This window comes from Poecilia mexicana, unplaced genomic scaffold (genome assembly GCF_051168715.1).
Source record: "Poecilia mexicana isolate PSO_F unplaced genomic scaffold, ASM5116871v1 scaffold_13, whole genome shotgun sequence".
NCBI lineage: Eukaryota > Metazoa > Chordata > Actinopteri > Cyprinodontiformes > Poeciliidae > Poecilia > Poecilia mexicana.
The window spans coordinates 4,107,389-4,128,612 of record NW_028263382.1 but is presented as its reverse complement, the minus strand read 5'-3'; the positions used below and the strand labels follow the sequence as shown (position 1 = coordinate 4,128,612).

The following is a 21,224-nucleotide window of genomic DNA, read 5'->3' as shown; positions in this document are numbered from 1 at the left end:
GTTACTACTGTAAGAATCAGTTTGATGAAGATACTAACTAAAGGGTTGGGGAGCTTCAACACAAATTACAACAAGTATTAATATATTTACATGGTGAAATGGTATTGTAATGTGCCACCACCAATAATGTCTACTGTTCATGCAAGAGAGCCAAAAGACACCCAACAAAGATGTCAAACAGAAATAAGTGCCCCATCTCATAACCAATTATTGTCCATATATAAAACTCCAAGATGGATGTAACTGATCTTATGATGAGTTGCGACCACACAAGTGGCAAGAAATGGACTTTGAGGGTGCCAATTACAGATTTGGCTTTGGCCAATAGCTGGCTATTGTACTGCAAAGACCTCTGTGTGGTACACCAAGAAGAGCATCATGCAGAGCCAAAATTGTCTTGGCTTATCTTGATAACTGACTTTTCAGAATGGAAATTGGACCCAGACATTTTACTCCAATGGAAAAGTGAAGGCATTGCTCCATGTCTCAGTCCACAGAATGGCTAATGCCCATATGCCAAAAGTAAAAAAACTTGCAATGCAGAGCACAAGTGTCATGAATTGGATTGGGGTGCTGTGAGGAAGACGTCGTAGGACCAAGTTGAGAGATGAAAAAAAGTTGATTTTAATGAAAGAAGCTATCCACAATGGTTCCAAAATCACAGGCAGCACAATTGAGCAGAGTAAAGCTCTCACACTGGTAGCACTGACTAACGAACATATGATACATGGACTGACTGGAACTACAACTTAAACAAGGACACAACAACGAACAAAGAACACAGGTGGGTTTAAATAAGAGAGGATAATAAGGGAATGAGACACCTGGGATCAATAAAGGGGAGGACAGGACGACATAGAGACTCACTAGAGAAATAAACCCAATATAAACAAAACTAAAATCACAACAAAAAGCACATCAGAACAAATTGAGTGAAGTTTTATTTGCATGGTGCTCTGCTTACAGGCAGATTGCAATTGTTACAAAGCTGTTTACAGACAGGTGTAGGCATGATCCCATAAGGCAGAGGTTCCCAAACTGTGGGGCGTGCCCCCTGGTGGGGGGGGGGGGAGCGTGCCATTGCAAGGGGGGGGGGGGCGGGAAGCCGTCTGGATGGAAAAAAACCATGAATGCTGTATGCGCTGGGTTTTTACCTTAGAGTGGCAAATTGTTATTCCTGTCAATTTGATACACTTCCCATATCCTGTGTCTGTCACTTTTATCAGCAGTTAAAACTGTTTAGTCCATTGTTAACATGTCAACCTGTTTTTCTGAGCCACCTTTAAATGCAACATGAGCGCTGTGACACTTGCGCTGGGTCCTGTGCAGCAGTGAACGAGACATACTGCTGCTGTGTGGAGCTACGCAGGTGTGTTAGAATCATGGCAGCAAACCAGCAAAACAGAAATAACTTTTCAGTTTTTCCCCCAAACTAACCGACTGAATTGAGTAAAGCTGTTGGATGCAGGTAATGTTACCTAAAAGATGACTACCTGATGTCAATACATGACCTTAAGCTTAACAAGTAGCTTGTAGGCTACTGGTGTTGTCTATGTTCAGCTACATTCATTTTGCCCCCAAAAAGTCGATTCCCCCAATGAACGTCCCCACCATAGGGGGCCCCAGAAAATATTTGGAAACTACTGGGGGGAGGGGGGGAGGAGAAAAAGTTTGGGAACCACTCCCATATGGGGTAAAATAGTTTGGAGTAGATTAAGACTGAATTAAATGTTTCAAGTGTCATATTCAAACATTTAAATCAACTGTTTAGAACAGCAGCAATCCAATTTACTTTGAGGGATTTTACTTTTTAGGGACCCATGCCTTCCCATACCTGTTAGTAGTACTTTGAATGGGCCACATTGCTGAAACAGTCACTACTGTGTATCATTTTGTTTCTGAACTCAGAAATAATGCTAATGTGAACAGAAACTGTTGGGTAAATTGTATTATCAACTATTTGTTATATCTTTACTATGTTCTTGGATTATGTAGTCTTACTTATTCTAGTTTAATCATATGTTCTGTCTTGTTTCTATATTGTTAACCAATCGTTTCCTTCCTCAGAGGAGGCCTTTCTGAAGAAGAGCAGTGACAGCAGCTCTTCACAGAACGGCCTGCTTTGACCTCTTGGATAGTTATAAAACCATCGCCGTGAAGATTCACAACTTGTCCTGCTTGATCCTGGGTCAGGAACTGGATAAGCTAGTGCTAGATTGATTGTGTTGTTAGTTAGTGATAATCTTGGCGCTGTGACTGTGTGATGAAGTGTTTTCCCCCTCCCTTTAGAGTTACAGCGCTCTCTGATTAGGGATCTAAAGACAATAAAAAGAGAGGGGCAGGCAAATGTGCTTCAGAGCAGTAGATTTGTAACTGAAAGCACATCTCTGTCTGTTCTCCTCGCGAGTATTAAGAATCTAACTTTCTCTTGTCTTTCCTGTGTTATGTGCTGTGTTTAATAGGTGTCAACTCTGACAGAAACTAAAGAAAGATTGTAACCCTATTTTGGATTTCATTAATCAATTGTGAGAATATTGTCTGAAATTTATATTGAGTGTCCTCATATGTGGACATAATTTTCTCAACTACATCATGTAAAACAGTTTTTATGTTTGGGCTGATTGGGACCTAATGATTGCAAAAATCAAAGGATTTAATAATACAAGAGGTCAGGTCTTAGGAGGTGAAGGCTGTTTAGCAGACCTTTAAGCTGAAGATTTTCTGTAATTAAAATTCCTTTAGCAGGAGTGGAGCTGTAAGACTAAAGAAAGAATACCAGTTGGTGTGCATGTTGTGTGAGAGGCTATTCCTCATAGAAGACTGGACTGCATTTAAGACTCCTGAGTCCTAGAGTCACCTTTCCCACGTGCTGTTCCTATAGGCGGAACCTGGGAAGGCTGATACGTACCGCGCCCCTGGTTTCAAAAACACGCTATCCGTTAACACCGCAAGGTGGAACTAGCATGCCCAGGAAGCAGAAGCGTTCTCCATTGATTCTCTTTTGGTCTGCGTGGAGTGCCGACGGTCTGCTTGGCGGGGAACTGACTCACCTTTGCCAAGCTAGCGAACATGAACTGTGCACCAGCAGATCTCCACCATGTTGTTAAGGCTCCCCATGCCACAGTGCCACCAAGAGGAATGAAAAAAAGCAGCAATAGCAAAGTGTTACCACCCAGCCAACCTCCCAAGGAAGGAGAAACTGGACCAACCACTCCAAGCTGCTAGCTTCCAAGTACCTGCTGGGAGTCATCACCCCAGTATAAGTAAAGAGTCATTCTAGTGCCATCATACACCGCAAGACCTCTAGAATGTTCAGTATTATGTGAGCCAAAAGGGGTACATGACCACATTAACTTACCCAAAGCTGCTACCATGGGATGTGTCCTCTATGATCAGCAGGCAGCAGTTCAACAAAATGCACCCCATTCTGAGTCATGGTGCTGATTTTCTACATGTTTCTAAGTTCATCCTAAGACATCCAGTTAAATAGCTGAGCTCATTCTGATCACAACAGTATATGGTTTATTAAGGTTTGCAGCAAAAACAGTTGAACTACAAGCTAGAATTTGAAGCCCCACCATGCAATGCATTCTGGGAAATGCTGAAATGCTGACAGACATTTTAAAGGCCATTTCAGAATGGCTTTTACAGAGATTTTTGGCACATAGCAGAAGCTCAGTGATGAGATTTGAATCTGAGCTGTGATTTCTGTCATAAAAACTGAGTTTGAAGAGAAATCAAATAAAAAAAACATGGTTAAAAGAGTAGATGCTTAAAACCAAAGTCCAGTCTTCAGAGCAGCAAATCCTTTATCCAACAGAGGCTCAGAGATTAGATTTTAAAAGTGAAGTGTGATTTATTTCCAAAAGACAGTTGAAAAACAAATAAAAATCGAATAAAATTTGGCTAAGTTGAAGTAAGAGGCTTACTGAGGTTAGGTTTAAAACCCAGCTCTATAGGACATTCCTAGCGAGACTGACTAGGCAGAAAAATTAATGGGAGTCTTTAGCTCGGACCACCAAACATGGTGGGGACCTGCAGAAGGTTGGAGGGAGCATAGAAAACCAAGTTTGTTCAAAAGAGCACTTATAATTGTGAAGTTGTTTTGAGTGAGCAAGAATGGAGGTAAATGGCAGCTGTGTCAAGGGAAGGAGCCACACCGACCAAACTTGGAGGGTATGTGATGCCCCTTCCACATATTCTCTGTGCCAAGATTGTCCCCCCACCATTTTTTGTTTTATTTCGTTTGCTCTAATGTGCAAGTGGGTTTCATCCTATATCCCTGAACCTCCACTAGATGGCAGCATAAGACTGTCATTGAAAATTAAACTCTCCAAAGAAGCCCAACCCAGATCAAAACCTAATCAAATGAAACAGAAAAATATTAATAATTTAAAAAAATATATTGTATAACAAATTACAAATTTTATTATATTACAACACTGTGCATGATATTAAGTAAAAAATATCAATCTATATATATTCAATCATGTTATTGTAATACACTGTAAGACCAATCAACCAATCACAGCCCATCTATTTGTAGAAGTATTTTTCATTTCTGTTTTCATGTATTTGTATATATTTTCAAAGTGTATTGTTCCATGTTGTTTTATGATGCTATGGATGGGGCTGCCAGCAGGGGGAGTGCCTTAAAACCCTTTCACTGACCCCTCCGCCCTCTTGCCTCCAGCATGCACATGGCATGCCTTCCAGGATGCATCTGTCTTTTTCTGTTTGTTTATAATCTTTATTGAGATACAAAATACATAATATTACAAAAGCAGCATAAAGTGTGACATAATTACCGCCAGGGGGCAACAAACATTGAGGCAGTACACCAGCCTAGTATTACATAAGTATATTAAAGAAAATATACAGTGCAAATTTTAATAGCTTTATTATTGGTGGAATTTCCAATAGTTTTGATATATTGTTTGACCTCATTGCCAAAAATGGAGAGAAGTATTTTTTTTATTAGTGTAACAGCGTTTGTGGATGTGTCATTTGGCTAAGAATATAATAAGATTAATACTATGAAAATGTTTTCTTAGCTGTTGGATAGTTAATGAAGTAAAACAATAAATGTTCAAAGAAATGGAGACATATGGTTCAATAGAAGCAGAAATCACAATGAAAATACTTTTCCAAAATTGAACAGAGAAGAGGCCAAAATAAATAAAACATCTTCTGTTTCCTTCACTAAAGAGCACACAATATCCATCTTATTGTTAAAACGTAGAAAAAGTTTGGATGGGTAAATTCAGTGAATAATTTTAAAAGACACTTTCACTTTATTAGTTATCATATATTTGGTAAAGTCCAAATCCTTTTCCAGTTAAAGTTATGAATAAAGACGTTCCAATAAAAATATTGGAACGTCTGACAAAGACCTTCTGTGGTGCTCATGGAGTTGTCAACATGGAGTTGACATGTTTTTCGGAAATAATGAGCATTTATTTTTTATGTTTGTTGCTTTTACAGGTTGAACAGAAACAGATTTGGAAAAATTTAAAGTTTGGTTGGATAAAAATGAAAGTCTTGGATTCTGTCCTATTAAACTTTTAAATAAAATAACTACTCCAGCATGTTGGGAACCAGGGTTTTTTGTTTCTTTGTGGGGGGGCGAGGGGGGGGGGGTCTGCTGCCTGCTGCTTCCCCTTTTCATCCATTAGAGGGCGACTGGAGGCTGCACCTGTGGAGAGCGTGCCTGCTGACTCACCTGTGATCTATCAGCTAATCATCCTGGAGTGTATGAGGAGCTGACTGCCAACACCTTGACACCAGTCGGCTCGCTCCTCCCACACATGTGACCTCCTCATCTCCAACAAAGAACCGATTCTATCAAGAACTCACTGGAACCTGAATCACTTCAAGAACACAGTATCTCCTCTTTGGCTAAAGTCTACTTCTAAACAAGTAAGATCTTTCTGATTGTTTCAAAGATTAATTTTTTCTGATGACCTCGAACTCACCATTTTCCTTTGACTACTCTTCAGAAAACAGACGACCCCGGTAGCCCCTCCCAAGGACCAGACTCAGATTCTCACATTCTCATCATTGTTGAAATAAACTTTATTTATCTGATTATCTGTTCTCCTGGTGGTGTTCTGTATGTGGGTAAAGAAACTGGAACCCAACATGACATTTACAGTATCTTGCAGAAGGAATCTGACCTCTTAATATGCTCCATTTTCTCAGCTCTAATCCACAAAACCTCAGTGTGTTTCATTTGGGCCATCTTTATGCAACAGGAAGCAATGCTAAAGTTGAAAATAGCTGTAACAGCGATTCAGATTCCACCTGACGTGGCAATGTCTCAATCTAGTGGACGATAACAGGAACAGTAAGAAGCCCAAAGAAGATTTTTTTGGGTTGACAAAATGTCCTCCACTGCAAGGAAGGTCAGCTGCTTTGGCCTTTTGACCAAACATTTTACACATGCTCAAAGCCAAAGTTTAAAACAAATGCAAAAGGAAAACATTCTGTACCATGGTTGGTCAATCATCTTGAATCCAGGACCAGAAGGAAAAAATGGGGGGGGAAAATTATCAGCAGAACAAAACAAAAAAAACTTTAATTGCAACAACACAATTTAAAGTCATACTGAACTTTGGAGTACACAAAAAAGAGCAATTACAACACTAAAACTTCAAAGACTGAACTTTTTACTACAACACCACAGTCAAACAAATTAAAATAAATTTTTTTACTGAAATTATTGAATAGAACATTGTCAACATAAGACTAAACTATTTCTCTTGGGGGGGAGGTGAGCCAACCTCACCCATCCAGTTAAGATCATCCCCATGCCTTCCAACCCTAAACGAGTGCTGCCTCACCCCATGGTCTACGTAGATCTCCTCTCCTCTCCCAGCTTGATGTCTCTTGTTGTTTTTATTAGGAGAGATGGTTTCTGCCAGGCCTGGGAACTTCAATAACAGACATTTGGTGTTGAAGTTTTTGGCAGAAAGGTTTATCGGTCAGCCAAACATGAAAAGCTGCGGATGACTGTCACACAGGTGGACTTGAGAGTTTATGCAGAAGTCCTTGGTCCCCAGACTTGAAAAAGTAAATCTATGCATCTTGTCCCGCTTTCAGGGACCCTGCAAGCCGCCAGCCTTGGCAGCAATAGTGAATATTCCATGGTAGTCACATGTGATGGACCTCTTGATGAAAGTCCTGGTCGCAAAGAGTCATGTGGAAGAAAGAAAAAATTATTTATGAATTTATTATTATTGTAATTACAGAAGTGTCAGTTTCCAAAACAAGATCCAGGAACCGGCACTTGATATCCACCCACCTCTTCTGCTGACAGTCTTCTAGCTCTCCGAAATGACAAGTCCCATTCACCTCTGGTCCTGCATGTGGCACATCAAGTCCTGGCTGGCTTTTGGAGTGCAGTGGATAGCGCAGTGCAGATCTCCAGGACCTCCTCTGCAGTGTTACAGTTCCCAGTTCAGTTGGACTTTGCAATGAAGCTCTCCATCTTGGCTAATATGGGGTTCTACCGGCTCCATTTGGCCAGGCTGAATATAACGTGCCCTGGATCAGAACCTGGTAAGGTAGGGTCAGTAAGAGGAGGAAAACAAAAAAAAAAAAAACTCAATAAGGTGGTCCCACCTCGTCTTAAACTGAATCAACTGCAACTTGTCAAAGAGGGTCCTTGTCAGGGAGGAATCCTGCCTCCACTCAGCTTTAGGTCTCTGCTCTGAGCTTCCACAGGATGCAGGACTATTGCTTGTGGAGTCCTTTTTTCATCATGTTCTTTCCCAAACGACGTTCCCCGCCCCCTGATAGGAGTTACCGTCTCCATGTTCACCGAGACCCCCGGCGCACATAAATGCGGGCAGCGCAGAGACTTGCAGTCCACCAGCAGTCACGGCCGCACCTTGCAGGGGCCTCGATGAAGGCGGTGCCCCCCTCCCCTCTGGAGAGGGGAGAGGGAGATGGTAGGGTAATCAGGGAATGAGACACACCTGGGAAGCAATAAACAGGGAAGACAGGAAAGGAACAGGACTAAACAGAAAATCTCAAAAATAAATGCACTGAAAACACAGATCACACTCTCAACATGTAAACAGCAACAAGAACAAAAAGGCTGTCCTACAGACACCACCAGAACATTTACTAATTTATGTTCAGTTACTCTGTACTTGACTAGATTTTTTACCAGATACATTTTACATTTGTTTATTTAAAGCTTAATCTACTTCTACTTAACATGTTGAAGTTATACTACTCTGATTGGAGTACAATTTTTGGGTACTCTAACCTATTTCTGTGTGTATGAATGATTGCACTATTGATTTTTTGTTTTTGCAAAAAAAAAAAACACACCACAAAATAATAATAATAATAATGAAAAAAAAATAGAACAGCCATAAAGTAATGTGTACCACTTCTGAGGGCATCCTACCATGGTGGGCGTCCCTTATTTTAATTTCTGAAAGTAGGCGAACCTAAGTGGACCCTTAAAGTGAAGTTACAAAAGAAAAAGAAAACATTTAAGCAGTTCCTGTTTTATGCTTAAAAGAGAAAAAATCATAACCCTAGGCCAGAGTATTGCACACAGCAGAAAATGGAAGTGGAATTATTTTCGTTTAAACTATCTTAACTCCGTCCTTCGCTTTCACTTCCGCCTGAACCGGGAAGCGGGTGCGCCTCACATCAAATTTCACGCGAGAGTGTGTAAGGCAGAAAGAGAGTGGAATCAGTCCAGCCCGCGTTAAGGACAAAGCGGCGACACGGAGCCAGCGTGAGAGCGACACAGGACAACCAGGAGTCACTTTTTAAAATTTAAACGCGTCTAAAAGGCGGAGAGTTGCAGTTTTTGCTTTATTGTCAGAGCTGAGTTGCACCATCGCCACGGAGAGCATATTTTAAAGGTATGGTACTTAACTTTCCCCATTAAACTTTGTGCCTCTTGATAGAACCCAATACGGGTGTGGCTGTAACAGGTTAAACAATAAGCTCAGGCTGTTTTTAATTGTATTTGACGTAGTGACAAACTGTTTAAATATAGACTTGTGTTATTGTAACAGTAAAGCTGCTTTGGTTGAGTTCAGCAATCAGCCCAGACGTTTTCCTGCTAATTGTGTGTAAACCATTTATTTTATGCTATGTGTGCAATAAAGAAATCACTCATGGTCGAAGGATATTAGAGTAGCTCTGGTACATCAGTTCGGATTTATTGTGGAATATTCAGGGAGTTACTGACTTTAAAAAGCATGCCAGGGTTTAAGTAGCTGGAAAACTTAAGGGTAGATCTGAAAAAAATAATTGTATGAATCAATTATTGAAATGAACTTAAACTAATTTAGTAATCATTAACTGGAGTATATAACTCGGGTCGATCTCGGCAGTAGGTGACAAACTGAACGCCACCATAAGGTTGAAACCAACACGTCCTCTTCTGATGCGCTTATCAAAAATATTCACTAAGATCCAAAAAATGTGTAACTTTATTAAATAATTTTTAAAAAATCAACAAAAAGTGTTCAAATTAATGACCCAACAAAAATAATGTCAGTAATTATTGCTTCAACAAAACGCAACAATCTGTGCGTTTTGGTTAAATTATAAAATACATTACAAAATTAAAAAAAGGCGACTCGAAGACCGACTGACTAGCAGCGCATTAGTTTAAATCGGCTCACCAACCACCGCTGTGTTGAGCTTATTAATAATCGCGAAATAAACATGAAGCCTGAAAACCTAATATTGTAACGGACTGAACGTCATGTTTTAACGTAATCTCTGCTCGGCTTGCTGAGGTTCGAGTGGTTTTGAGTTGACCCCCTATTCGGGTTATTTTACCTTTGCTGTGGCGCCTTACAGCTGCTGTCATTTCTGAATGTTCAATAAAGACAAAATTGGACTAATTACCTCGTTTGTTTGTTTGCAAGCATACCTCACAATAAACATCAAATAGTACAAATATATTTCATTAAGTATCTAACAAACAAATGGCTCCTACCCTGATAACTATATTAAATTATTGTCCAATATAAAAATCCTAGTTTGGTGCTCTCTGGCATCTTGCTTTGAGCAAAGAGTCTGAGAGGATTTTCCTCCATCAAACATGCTATTAATGTTTGTCTCTTATTTAGTGGAAATATTGATGCTGATTAGACTTAATCCAAAATGACTTTTTCAGCCTTTATAGCTCCACTGTTGAGGCTCTAACATTCACAAAGGGTTAGGGTTAGCCTATTGAAATAAATTCCAGTCCAACATCTGGTTTGAGGTGATTCCTCTGGAACCTGTTGAAGGAAAAATATCCCAACTTCTTTTATCTGTTAAGATAAAACATGGGCTTTTATCTTAACGGTGCTCTTTGGTTCCTCCTCTCAGTCTGAAATTTCTCATATTGATGCCATTAAACCAAAGTTCAGATCTACCATAACTGATTGATACCTGCTGGCGTCAGGTTTGCAACCAGCTTCTGACTGAGAAACCAGTAACCTGCTCCCAGTGTCAGAATCTCACTGAGGAAGAAAATGGATTAGGTTTTCTATCACTCTATCTATATCTGCTATAACTGACGGATATTCACATATAAAATGAGTCAATAGAGTTTAATTTACAATTTTTATATCTTTGTGGAATGTAGTAGATCTCAGCTGGCTGGTGAGAGAAAAAGTAGATCTTGGTCTAAAAAGCTTGGGCACCCCCAACTTAACTGATATGGTGCTTCTTCAGTCATTTTGACCAGTCAAAACTCTATGCCACATTCACCCATCATAAACTCACACACAATGAGATGTGATGAGAAGAAGCTGGAATCAAACCTGCAACCTTCCAATTGGAGGACTATTACCAGCCCTGACACAATAAACATTAAATCAGTTAATCACGTGACAAATTAAGATGAGTTTAATAATTTCCATTTGCATAATTTATCTTTTTCCTAATTAAAAGATTTGTTAATCGGCATTTTCATGTATCTTTAATGTTTGACAAAATAAATATAAGTGGTTAAGTAAAAAATCTGCACAATGTGCAAATTTTGTTTTTAAGTGATCACTTGCCAGAATGATCGATCAAATACTCGATTACTAAAATAATAGTTGGCTATAGCCCTACTGAGGCAGTATTTGCTTTAGAAAAGTTGGAGAACCATTAGTCTATTATTTGATTTTATTATATCCATCCATCCATCCATTTTCTAACGCCTTTGTCCCTAGCAGGGTCAGGAGGGTTGCTGGTGCTCATCTCCAGCGAATGTTTTGGGCAAGAGGCAGGGTACACCCTGGACAGGCCACCAGTCTGTTGCAGGATTTTATTATATTGACAACACATTTCTGTGTAGTACTATTGTAAAGTACCTTGAGATAACCGAATGTGAACTGGTGCCATACTGACAAGCTGAACTTATCTACTTATTGCAGTTGTTATGTGTGTATGCTTTGGGTAATGATGGTTACCAGATGTGGAACTGTGGAAAATTGCTGTGCAGGCCAAATATCTGAAAGGAAATGTTTTAGCCCCACTGAGGATTTTCACTTGAACAATACATCTGGTGTGAAAGTAATCAGTACTAGTGACCTTATTTGTCTCACACCTTCTTCAGTTCTAATACCATATGAACTGAGGCTACCATGAATACAGACTAGTTAGCATAGCCACTGATGATGGTGGACAAACAGTTATCAAGGGACTTACCGTTCCAGGCAAGTTCTAGGACACAAGCGTTATTGACTGCATTAAGACCATCTCCCTCTGCCTCAAGTGGAGGAGTTTAAGTAACTCGGGATCTTGTTCATGAATGAGGGAAAAAGGGAGCGGGAGATCAACAGGCAGATTGGTGCAGCGTCTACAGCAGTGGTCCCCAAAGTCAGTCCTCGAGGGCTGACTTTGTTTTAGTTTTAGTTCTCTCCCTGGTTTAACGCACCTGGATCAAATGATGGCCTAAGAAGAACATTGACATGCTGAAAAGGTTGTTACTACCACCAGGGAGAAAACTAAAGCATGCAGGATGCCGGCCCTCGAGGACCGACTTTGGGGACCACTGGTCTACAGTGAAGCGGGCGCTGTACCGGGCCGTCGTGGTGAAGAGAGAGCTGAGTCAAAAAGCAAAGGTCTCAATTTATTGATTGATCTACGTTCCCACCCTCATCTATGGTCACGAGCTTTGGGTTGTGGCCGAAAGTACGAGGTCATGGATACAAGTGGCCCAAAATGGGTTTTCTCTGCAGGGTATCAGGACTCTCCCTTTGAGATGGGGTGAGAAGCTCGGCCATCCAGGAGGGACTCAGAGTAGAGCCACTGTTCTTTCACGTCGAGAGGAGCCAGTTGAGGCTCGGGCATCTGGTCAGGATGCCTCCTGGACGCCTCCCTGTATTGAGGATTAGAAAGGTGGCTATACTCTTAAATATCTAAGTAAAAGAAATGACGCACAGAGATGTAGTTCTTGCTGCTAGGCCATAGACGAGCTGGAGATTTATTACACTACCACGGATTCCTCTTTACAGTTTCTTCAGTTCAGTACAAAATCTTCATCGTCATCGTCTTGTCACATAAAATCTCCCCGAAGTCTTAATCTCGACCTGTTTTATACCTTTCCATCTTCATCAGTGTGTGTTGGAAAGTTTCAACCAATGGCATGCTACTGTTGTTTTGCAGAAAGATTCTGGCACGCTTTATACTGAGTGTGTATTGGACGACCTTTAAAATATTTTGGACCTCACGAACTTAACATCTGCTCCATTTCAGAATTGCTGAATAGGACAATTTATCTCAAATTGTTGATTTTATCTTGCACAAAGAGACATCCTTTCCAGTAAATTCTGGCTCCATTTGCGCTTTGCACGCAAATGGAAGGAAAGAATTCGGTCAGGTTGACCTGGTGCGAAGCCAAAGTCTTCGCCGAGGCGCCAGTGTCTTTTTTCCGCCAAACAACTCCTTAGATAGTATTTCCGCTCTTACACCTGGTGAGGTGTTCCGGGCACGTCCCACCAGGAGGAGGCTCTGGGGAAGACCTGGAGGGACTATGTCTCTCAGCTGGCCTGGGAACGCCTTGGGATTCCCCCTGAGGAGCTGGAACAAGTGGCTAGGGAGAGGGAAGTCTGAACCTCCCTTCTTAGGCTGCTGCCCCAGTGACCCGACCCTGGATAAGCGGAAGAAGATGGATGGATGGATGAACTTAAAAAACAATGCTTAGACAACTTGACTCTTGTTAAATCAACTTCATGAATGTTAATTTCTGAGTTAAAACCAAAACAATTTTCTTGTTGATTTAAATTACATTTTCAAGGCAGCAGGTGGATTTTCATTTTCAAGCTAAACCACCTTCAAATGTTTTACAGTTTATGGGCGTAACAACCATGCAGTGAACTTTTCTACCACTTGTAGCTTTTAATGGGTATATCCAGATAAGAGTGACGAATGGCGCTGCATTAGTCTCCACCCCATTTATACCCCTGTCATATACCTGGGTACATTTCAAAACAGTCAAATTAGTCTTTCACATGTCTGAGGGAAGATTGAGCAGCAGGTTGGGGAGAGCAGTGCTTGTTATAGCTTGAGATTGTTAGTCTGTCAGGCACCTTTTCTAGCATTAAAAGGATTTTAAATCATAGGACAATGATGGCCAGATTGTTTGCACTTGTTTGGTAGACATGACTCAGATCACATTCAGTGGTACCTTATGGAAACATATTGTGGTTTAAGTTTTATGTTTTTATTCTGTAGGCATCCACTAATGGCTACCTGTGAAGACTCCCATCTGAAGTTCATCCAAACAATTAACAATTCTTTTTACTTTAAAGGTAGGTGATTACATACTTTTCTAATCTGTAAATCTATTTGGTTTTGATGCTGTTAGATACAAAACAGCACTTTAATTATGTTTTTCAATACTTGTACACAGAGACCAGTTCTGCTCCATGTGAAACAGGTAGCTTATATATTAGTTTATATATTGGCTTGTTTCATATTTATTGACATCTGTGTAGTAAAGATGCAGTAGCAATGGTTATAACTTGTTTTCTATGAAATGCAGAGCTTTGTTCAGATGCTTTCAGGAGACGTGAACCTCCAATATCAATGTGGATCCAAAGCAAGGACCAAAAGTTTCTTGTTTTGAAAACTTCGGGAAAATTTGAATTTGAGGACAGGACAGTCCATGATCGAGGACAGCCTGGTAAGAGACGACAACTCCTCTGCTTTTGGCAGTGAGATCTTTGCAGAATTGCTTTCATTGATCCACACTGGAGTATTTTTGAGCTTGAATGGCCTAGTAAAAGTCACACAGTGAGTAATTAGATTTAGTCCAGACTTTGACTTGGTTACTATAAAACCTTCATCTTTTTTTGTTGAGTCAGTCAGAGGTGGACTTGCCGAAGGTGAGATGTAAGAAAGAGCAAAAAGGTTCAATTTCAAGGTGTCAACCTGCAAAGTCAAATTTCTTATAAGTTTTATTACATGTATAGTTTACTTAAGGTAACATAGTTATTTGATTGTGCTATAAAATGGTACTAAGTTCCTGAAAAATACATAATGCCAGCACTTTAATACATTTTCTTCAATAGACCATTTAATTTTATACCAGAAACTGACATAAAAAAATATGGATTGACCAAAAAATTTGTTTATTACAAATTATTCTCCTTTTCATACTTTAGTGTCATACTTTGTGAAAATGTTCCACACAAATAGCATAAAAACACCTTGGAAAAACTGTTAACACTATAACTGTTTATTGAACTTTACACAATTCTTTAGCAGTTTTGATTAATCTTAATAGAGGGTCTGAAGAGTCACTTGAGGCTCCAGAGCCTACCTACAATCACCCCTAGGATTAGGGTGATTGTAGGTAGGCTCTCCAATTTCACAGACTGGTAAGTCACACCAGTGGAAACATGCAGAAGTTGCGCAGCAGCTTACAACAACCATAACATTATATAGGTTTTTCTTTTGATCATTGACAAGTATATAAATAATTTCCAACATACTATTTTTAATGAAGAGATTATCTAAAATATATTGACCTAATTTATCATGGCTTAATTCTCTTGGATAACCTGACATTAGTTACATATTGACATAATTTAGACATGAGGGAATAATACGTTGAAGTAGCTTCGATTTAGACACACTTACTTCAAAGGTTCAGACAGAGCAAAACTGCCTGATGTAAAAGCTGTGAAATTAAACACTTGTAAGGTCCACAACAAATCCCTGTAAATAATGCAAAAATGTCAGACAGAATTAACAAAAACATTTGATACAGTACTATAAATTAGTTCCATCCTTTTGTCAGGTATAGAAATGTGGTAAGATATTGTAATAACATACTGACTTAGTTGTCTTCTTGCACAGGTAAATTGTCCATTGACTGCAGGGTTTACCCCAGAAAACTTGCTAAACCCGAGGTTTTTTGTATTAAAATAAGTTAAATTGACAGAAAATGTAAAAATATAGCTGGGTAATTATGAGTTACGGGAAGACATCATCAATGAAATGCTATTTAAACCCATAACTATCGAGTCTTAAAAACAACAAATTAAAAGAAATACAATTAAAATAGATATCAATTATTTGCACTTCTGATAAATCCAATTTCAGCCAGAAGCTGCTTAAGACCCCCAGATAGAGAAATTTTACATTTACTGAGAATATCAACATTTATTTTATTTAAATACAAACAAAAACAAGCAAGACTTAGCCTGGTAGAGGGGAAATTAAAGTCTGGAGGCCTGTCAAGTGTACGATACACTGGACTGCCACTAGAATTGAGCTACTTTGCACAGACGGAAAAAAAAGACAAACATCTACATGTATATAGTTGATGGAGATATACCCCAAATGATGAGCTGTAAATACAATGAATGGTGGTGTCACAACATACTAATAGGCTTGTCCATCAGTATTTATCTTGTCTCAAGACAAGCTAATCTTGATGCCTGCAGCCACCCACAGCATTTTGTAATGAGTGTAAAATTAATAAATGTATACCTTTTAACCCTAGAAAACACAAAAAATGTTCAACCTTTTAGTTGGTAGAAGTGTGCTGGAGATGAAAATGTTGTTTTTGTGACGTTTTTCAAAAATGTTGTAATATTACATTTAGCTCTGGGTGTCATGAAGTGGGGTTTTGTTGATGAGGATTGAGGTGGTGAGACCCAGGGTGATCTCACCAGTGGTTAGGTGGAGAAATTGGTTTAATTACGTTCAAAGTTGTACGGAACGAGACAAAATCGCAAATTCAGGTAGACTCACAATGACAAGCTATGGACAAATCATGATTTAGGACACAGGGATAATCAGAAGAAGGAGAGACAGCTGGAAGCAATCAGGGGCTTGACAAGAGAACACAGGGACTAAATTAAACACAATACATATACAGAAAACCCACATCATCATTTATTTTCTTAAAAATGAAATCAGATTTTTTTTTTCATGTCAAATTTGATTTTGGGCTTTTATTGAATTTTTCCCCCTATTCTTTCTTAAAAAGTAATGCTAAATTACATAAAATATTTTCAAAAACTTATTTTGATGTAAATCATCCCTTCTTTGAGTGAACTTGAATTCAAAATCCAGCTAAATAAAAGCTGAAAAATATGCTGATATGTGGATGGGAGGCCCTCGGTGGACAATTTAAAATACTTAGGAATACCAGATCCAGTTTTTTTGTGGCAATTAGTTGATAAAATGAATTGCCAGTGGTTTCAGTGGTTCTGTCAGTCAGGCCTTTCTTGCATATGAAATTAGACTGTGTGCTGAGGTGCAGCTAATCGCATCACTGAATGTTTTTTATTTATTTTGGGGGTGAATGGCATGGCAGAATTTCCCATAGGCTAAAGATAGACGACAAAATAACAAGGAAGGAATGTCTGCATCACAGACAAAAACTGCTGAATGTGTCATTTGCTTCATTGATTGCTTATCACTTTGCATCTGACCAGTACAAATTATGAATAATATTTAAAAACATGCTACCTTGGTACACATCAAAGTCACACATCATGCCAGATATGCAAGTTCTCACCCATTCTTGGAAGCCACATGGGTGTTATTTACATTTCATATATTGTTTGAAATTTTAAAAACAAATTTGGGAGTGGAGTAAAATGTTTGGGAGTGGAGCAGAATAGGTCTCTCTACTGGCACCAACCCAAAAAGTCTAGCCAGCATAGGGTGCAAATGCCACACCTGGCACTGATGAGCCGTTTCACATTTCCACTAAATTCTAATAGCATCCTCCAGGAATCTCAGTTCTAACAGATGATTGGACTAAACATGTCCAGTCAATCACAGAGATCTTACTCAGCCAAGTTTATCAGACTGTAGCAGTTTGTAGCCCTGTGAGGGAATTATTAGTACATTTATTTCCCAGTAGCATTCCAAAACAGAACACTAGATTAGATAAGATACACTTTATTGTTTCCTAAGGAGCATCAGTAGATATGCTCCCCATCCAACATTAATGGATGGAGAGCACTCATCACTGTTGGATCCTCCTTAAGGATCATCCCTTCTGGGTCCTTCAGGGCCTTAATCCAGTATTAGTCCACTATTAAAAAGTATAATAGATTGAGTATCAATGACAGTGTGCCCAGTCCATAATGGCAGATCTATTCAGCCTAAATCTATGCTTTATGCTCAGTATGACGTTATGCTTGATTTATTTTACATTATATTTAGAATTCGAAACTGAACTTTCTGAACCATTTGAAAGATTTGTTATAGTTTAAATGTACATGTTTAACCAAGTTAGTCGACCTATTATTTTTGTCAGTTTATTTATTATTTATTTATGTCTGTGTTTAAAAAAGAAGAGACGTTTTAAGTCAGTTCAGCACTCTTTTTATGTATTAGATTTGCATCAGCTGATGCTAAACCTCAGATATCCAAGTGAAAAAAGTGGGACGGTGTATCCCTAGGCAGAAGAATAGCAACCTGCAGGACATTGAAACACATTGCAATAAGACAAGAAATGTAACAGTGCAGAGAAATTTCAACAAATGAGACAAATATATTAAAACATTGTATCTGGAATGAGGGACAATATAATTATGCCAAGATCACAACTATTGCATGTTCTGACACAGCACTACTTCACTGACTTTGTAATACAAACAAGTTGTTAAACAATTACAATTTTATCAGAGAGAAAATAAATAGGTACTACATAGGAAAAATAAGAAAACCATAAAAAAATAATCTAGACGTGTTGAGAAGCGAAATGGAATTTGGGAGAGAGGACTTTAAAAAACCTCTGTGGTGTTCTTCTGGAGGTAATAGCTCATAAACTTCAAACAGAACATGAGACGGTTTCTGTTTAATTACAGGGTCCTCATAGACAGACTGCAAGGGCAGAGGCTGAAAATTCAACCCAATTATTTTCAATGAGGTTTTCACTATATTGGCAAGTCTATTTTTAGACCCCACAGTAATCAATCCACCCATGCCATGTCTAATAATACTAAGAGTAGCGGCATAAAAGCTCTGCAAAAAATGCACAACAGATAGTCAACATGATCACTCTAGTGTAAAGTATGACAATAAGTTTTTATTTATTAAAGATCACATGATTGTGTGGTCTCAATTCATTAAGATCTAAGGTAATTTGTTTAGTTTTACCTGAATTCAACTTGAACTTATTATTCCACCAGATTATTATTATTATTATTATTATTTTAGTTTTTTGTTTTTTTTTAAATATGTCTGAGTAGAAACATAAAATGATGAAAAAGTTTCCAGGTTTGGATTCTTCTGGGCCTTAGTCCAACACTTCTGCTGTGCAGGTCACTTAGAAAACATCTTGATTATACTTGTTTTTTCTTTCAGATTGCCAATTTGAAATCCAGATTTATCAGGACTCATTATCTAACAAGTATCAGTCAGTCATGCTCTACGTCTGTGCTGATGGTGAGAAAATGATGATATCCTGCAAAGATTACAAGGAAGTGTGTCCAGAGCCCATGGTGAGTACATTCTTTTCAGCGGTTCTGTCAGTCAGGACTTTCTTGCATGTAAAATGAGACTGTATGCTGAGGTGCAGCTAATCGAGTGAAAAATAATGAAAGAAGATAAACACCTTCACTGTTACTCAGCAGCGTAACAAAATGAAACCTAACCAGTTTTCCCACTTCTGTCATTGCTAGGATCCCGAAGTCCTGAAGATGATTACAGAAGCGGGACACAAGGCTCTGTTCCGGTGGAAATGTATCTCCACTGGCAAATACAAGTTTGAATCCACCATGTACCCAGGTTTCTTCCTGGCATTCGAGCATGTGGAGGACATGCCTTGCCTGCATAAACTAATTCTGCGTCATGGATCCATGGATGAAGTGGATGAGAGTGGGATTTTTTATGTAAATAAATGCAGTCCATAATAATTTCTCTTGGGAAAATATAACATTCACTAGCCACTTTATTAAAGGGAGAGTGAGTTTCTTTCTTTCTTCTGCTACTACTAACATTATATGTAGATTATTATTTTTCTGTCATTATGATCATTTGTTTATTTGATTTGGTCGGGTTGTTATTTATAACCGTCATTATTATTATGGATTAGTAAATATGGTTGTTCACAACATGAGTCATTTTGTAATAATTTTGTTTTTATACCCTATAGTCCATATTTGTTGGTTCTTTAACAGTAAATTGAATAGGAATATGAATACCATGTTTTAAATTACTCATTTCCAATAATTACTGAGTCGATGAGTGATATATTAAGATTGAGATGAAGGGAAGGACTAAATAAATGTTTGCTGTTTTGTATGCTTATGTTTTCTCTTATCCTACTGATGACTTGTTTCCTAAAACCATTTTGAAATGAACACATGAGTACAAATAGGTTAGCCTTGTCAGCTTACCTAGGTTAGAGCCCTGTTCTTTCAGAACTGTCTTATTTCTTTGTAGCGTAGATTCAACAGGCTGAGAGAACCCTTTGTCAGAATTTGGTCCACATTAGCGTGACAGCATAAATCACTTTGGCAGCAGAGCATCCATGATGTGAATCTCCTGTTGCTCCAAAGACACTGGAGGCTGCTGAACAACTATCATTATTACCGAACAAAAATAAACACCCCATGCAAATATTGTTGCGTTGTTGTGGAGTTAACTGTAAATAAGCATTTGCTGACATTTTATTGTACAAAAGTAATATTTTTCTTGATTTGTGAACAATTTTTAATCCAATTTGCTTCTCAGTGAGCATTACTCAGTGCGTGGGTGGGGCATGTCCAGTGGGTAATCAGAAAAAATGAGTAAAAACTGGACAATCCTTGAACTGGACAATAAAAGGCCAACCCAAAACTTCACATTTTGTCACAAGTCATAAAGCCAGAGATGTCACAAGTTATGCAGGAGCGTGCCATTGGCATGTATGCAGGGATGTCCACCAGAGCAGTAGCTGCAAGGCTCAATGTCCATAATCGGACCATTGGCCGTCTAAGAGTTGGTTTCCAACAGACTGTCAAAAATAGTCTGCAAATCGACCTCATCCTTGTCAGCCACATCTGACCACTCCAGCACAAAATCGCCACATCGTCTAAGAATCGGCTAAGACCAGTGACACAACAGACGCATCACACCTCAGACTGTCCATAACCGCCTACGAGAAGCCAACTTGGTCAAAATCAAATTCCTGAACCTGACCCCCCCATCATATTCAAAGGACTATCAATCTGCTACAAATGGCCAAACCACGATGATATCAGTGCTGATATGAAGATCAGTAATTACTGAAAGTATATTTTGAGTTTCTCTATATATTGCGTAACCCAAATGATCATAAAAGTCATGTATGAGATGGGCCGTTTATATTTTTGCTCAGTATACTTTCTCTGATTGTTGTGAAGATTGAGACAGTGTTGTCAAACTGTTGGGTGGGTAACAAACACTGACAATAAAAAAATACTCACCCCCTTGGATGTATTAGCCTTGTTTGTTGTTTTTACAAATCAACTGTGCTCAACATTTTCAGGTAATGGAGTAAAAAAAATCTCTAAAACACTGAACATCTCCTGGACATCTATTCTCAGGAAAGGGAAAGAATATGGTTCATGTGTGAATTTGTCTAGGTCAGATGGTCCTCAGCCTGAGAGAAAATGAGAGAGCACCAGGTTATGACAACACTGAAGGAGTTCCAAGCTTTAGGAGAGACTGCAGATAACTGTTGGTTCTTGACCAGTCCGAGCTTTATGGAAGAGAGGCATTGAGAAACTGCTGACAGAAACTCACATCAAGGCTGGACTAGTCTAGCA

The 21,224-nt window shown here is 39.0% G+C and overlaps 1 protein-coding gene and 2 long non-coding RNA genes across 3 annotated transcripts in view; 1 reads left to right on the top strand and 2 right to left on the bottom strand.

The window, feature by feature from the left end:
* LOC148155675 (uncharacterized) overlaps positions 1 to 13,075 on the bottom strand; it is an 81,014-nt gene extending 67,939 nt beyond the window's left edge. Inside the window, exon 1 of the long non-coding RNA XR_015765010.1 lies at positions 12,848 to 13,075. This is a non-coding gene — a long non-coding RNA (uncharacterized LOC148155675). The remainder of the gene's footprint in view (positions 1 to 12,847) is intronic.
* Positions 6,058 to 8,545, bottom strand: LOC106931759 (uncharacterized). Its single transcript, XR_015765011.1, has 2 exons — positions 7,304 to 8,545; positions 6,058 to 7,182 (listed from the first exon to the last, which is right to left on the bottom strand). It is a non-coding gene; the product is annotated as an uncharacterized LOC106931759 (long non-coding RNA).
* LOC106911401 (interleukin-18-like) lies at positions 8,708 to 20,891 on the top strand. The gene is made up of 6 exons (XM_088011491.1): positions 8,708 to 8,888; positions 13,696 to 13,772; positions 13,874 to 13,900; positions 14,006 to 14,146; positions 18,799 to 18,935; positions 19,116 to 20,891. The coding sequence occupies exons 2-6, from the start codon at positions 13,706 to 13,708 to the stop codon at positions 19,344 to 19,346; spliced, it is 603 nt and encodes a 200-aa protein (XP_087867617.1). The 5' UTR covers positions 8,708 to 8,888; positions 13,696 to 13,705; the 3' UTR covers positions 19,347 to 20,891.
* The last annotated feature ends 333 nt before the right edge of the window (positions 20,892 to 21,224 follow it).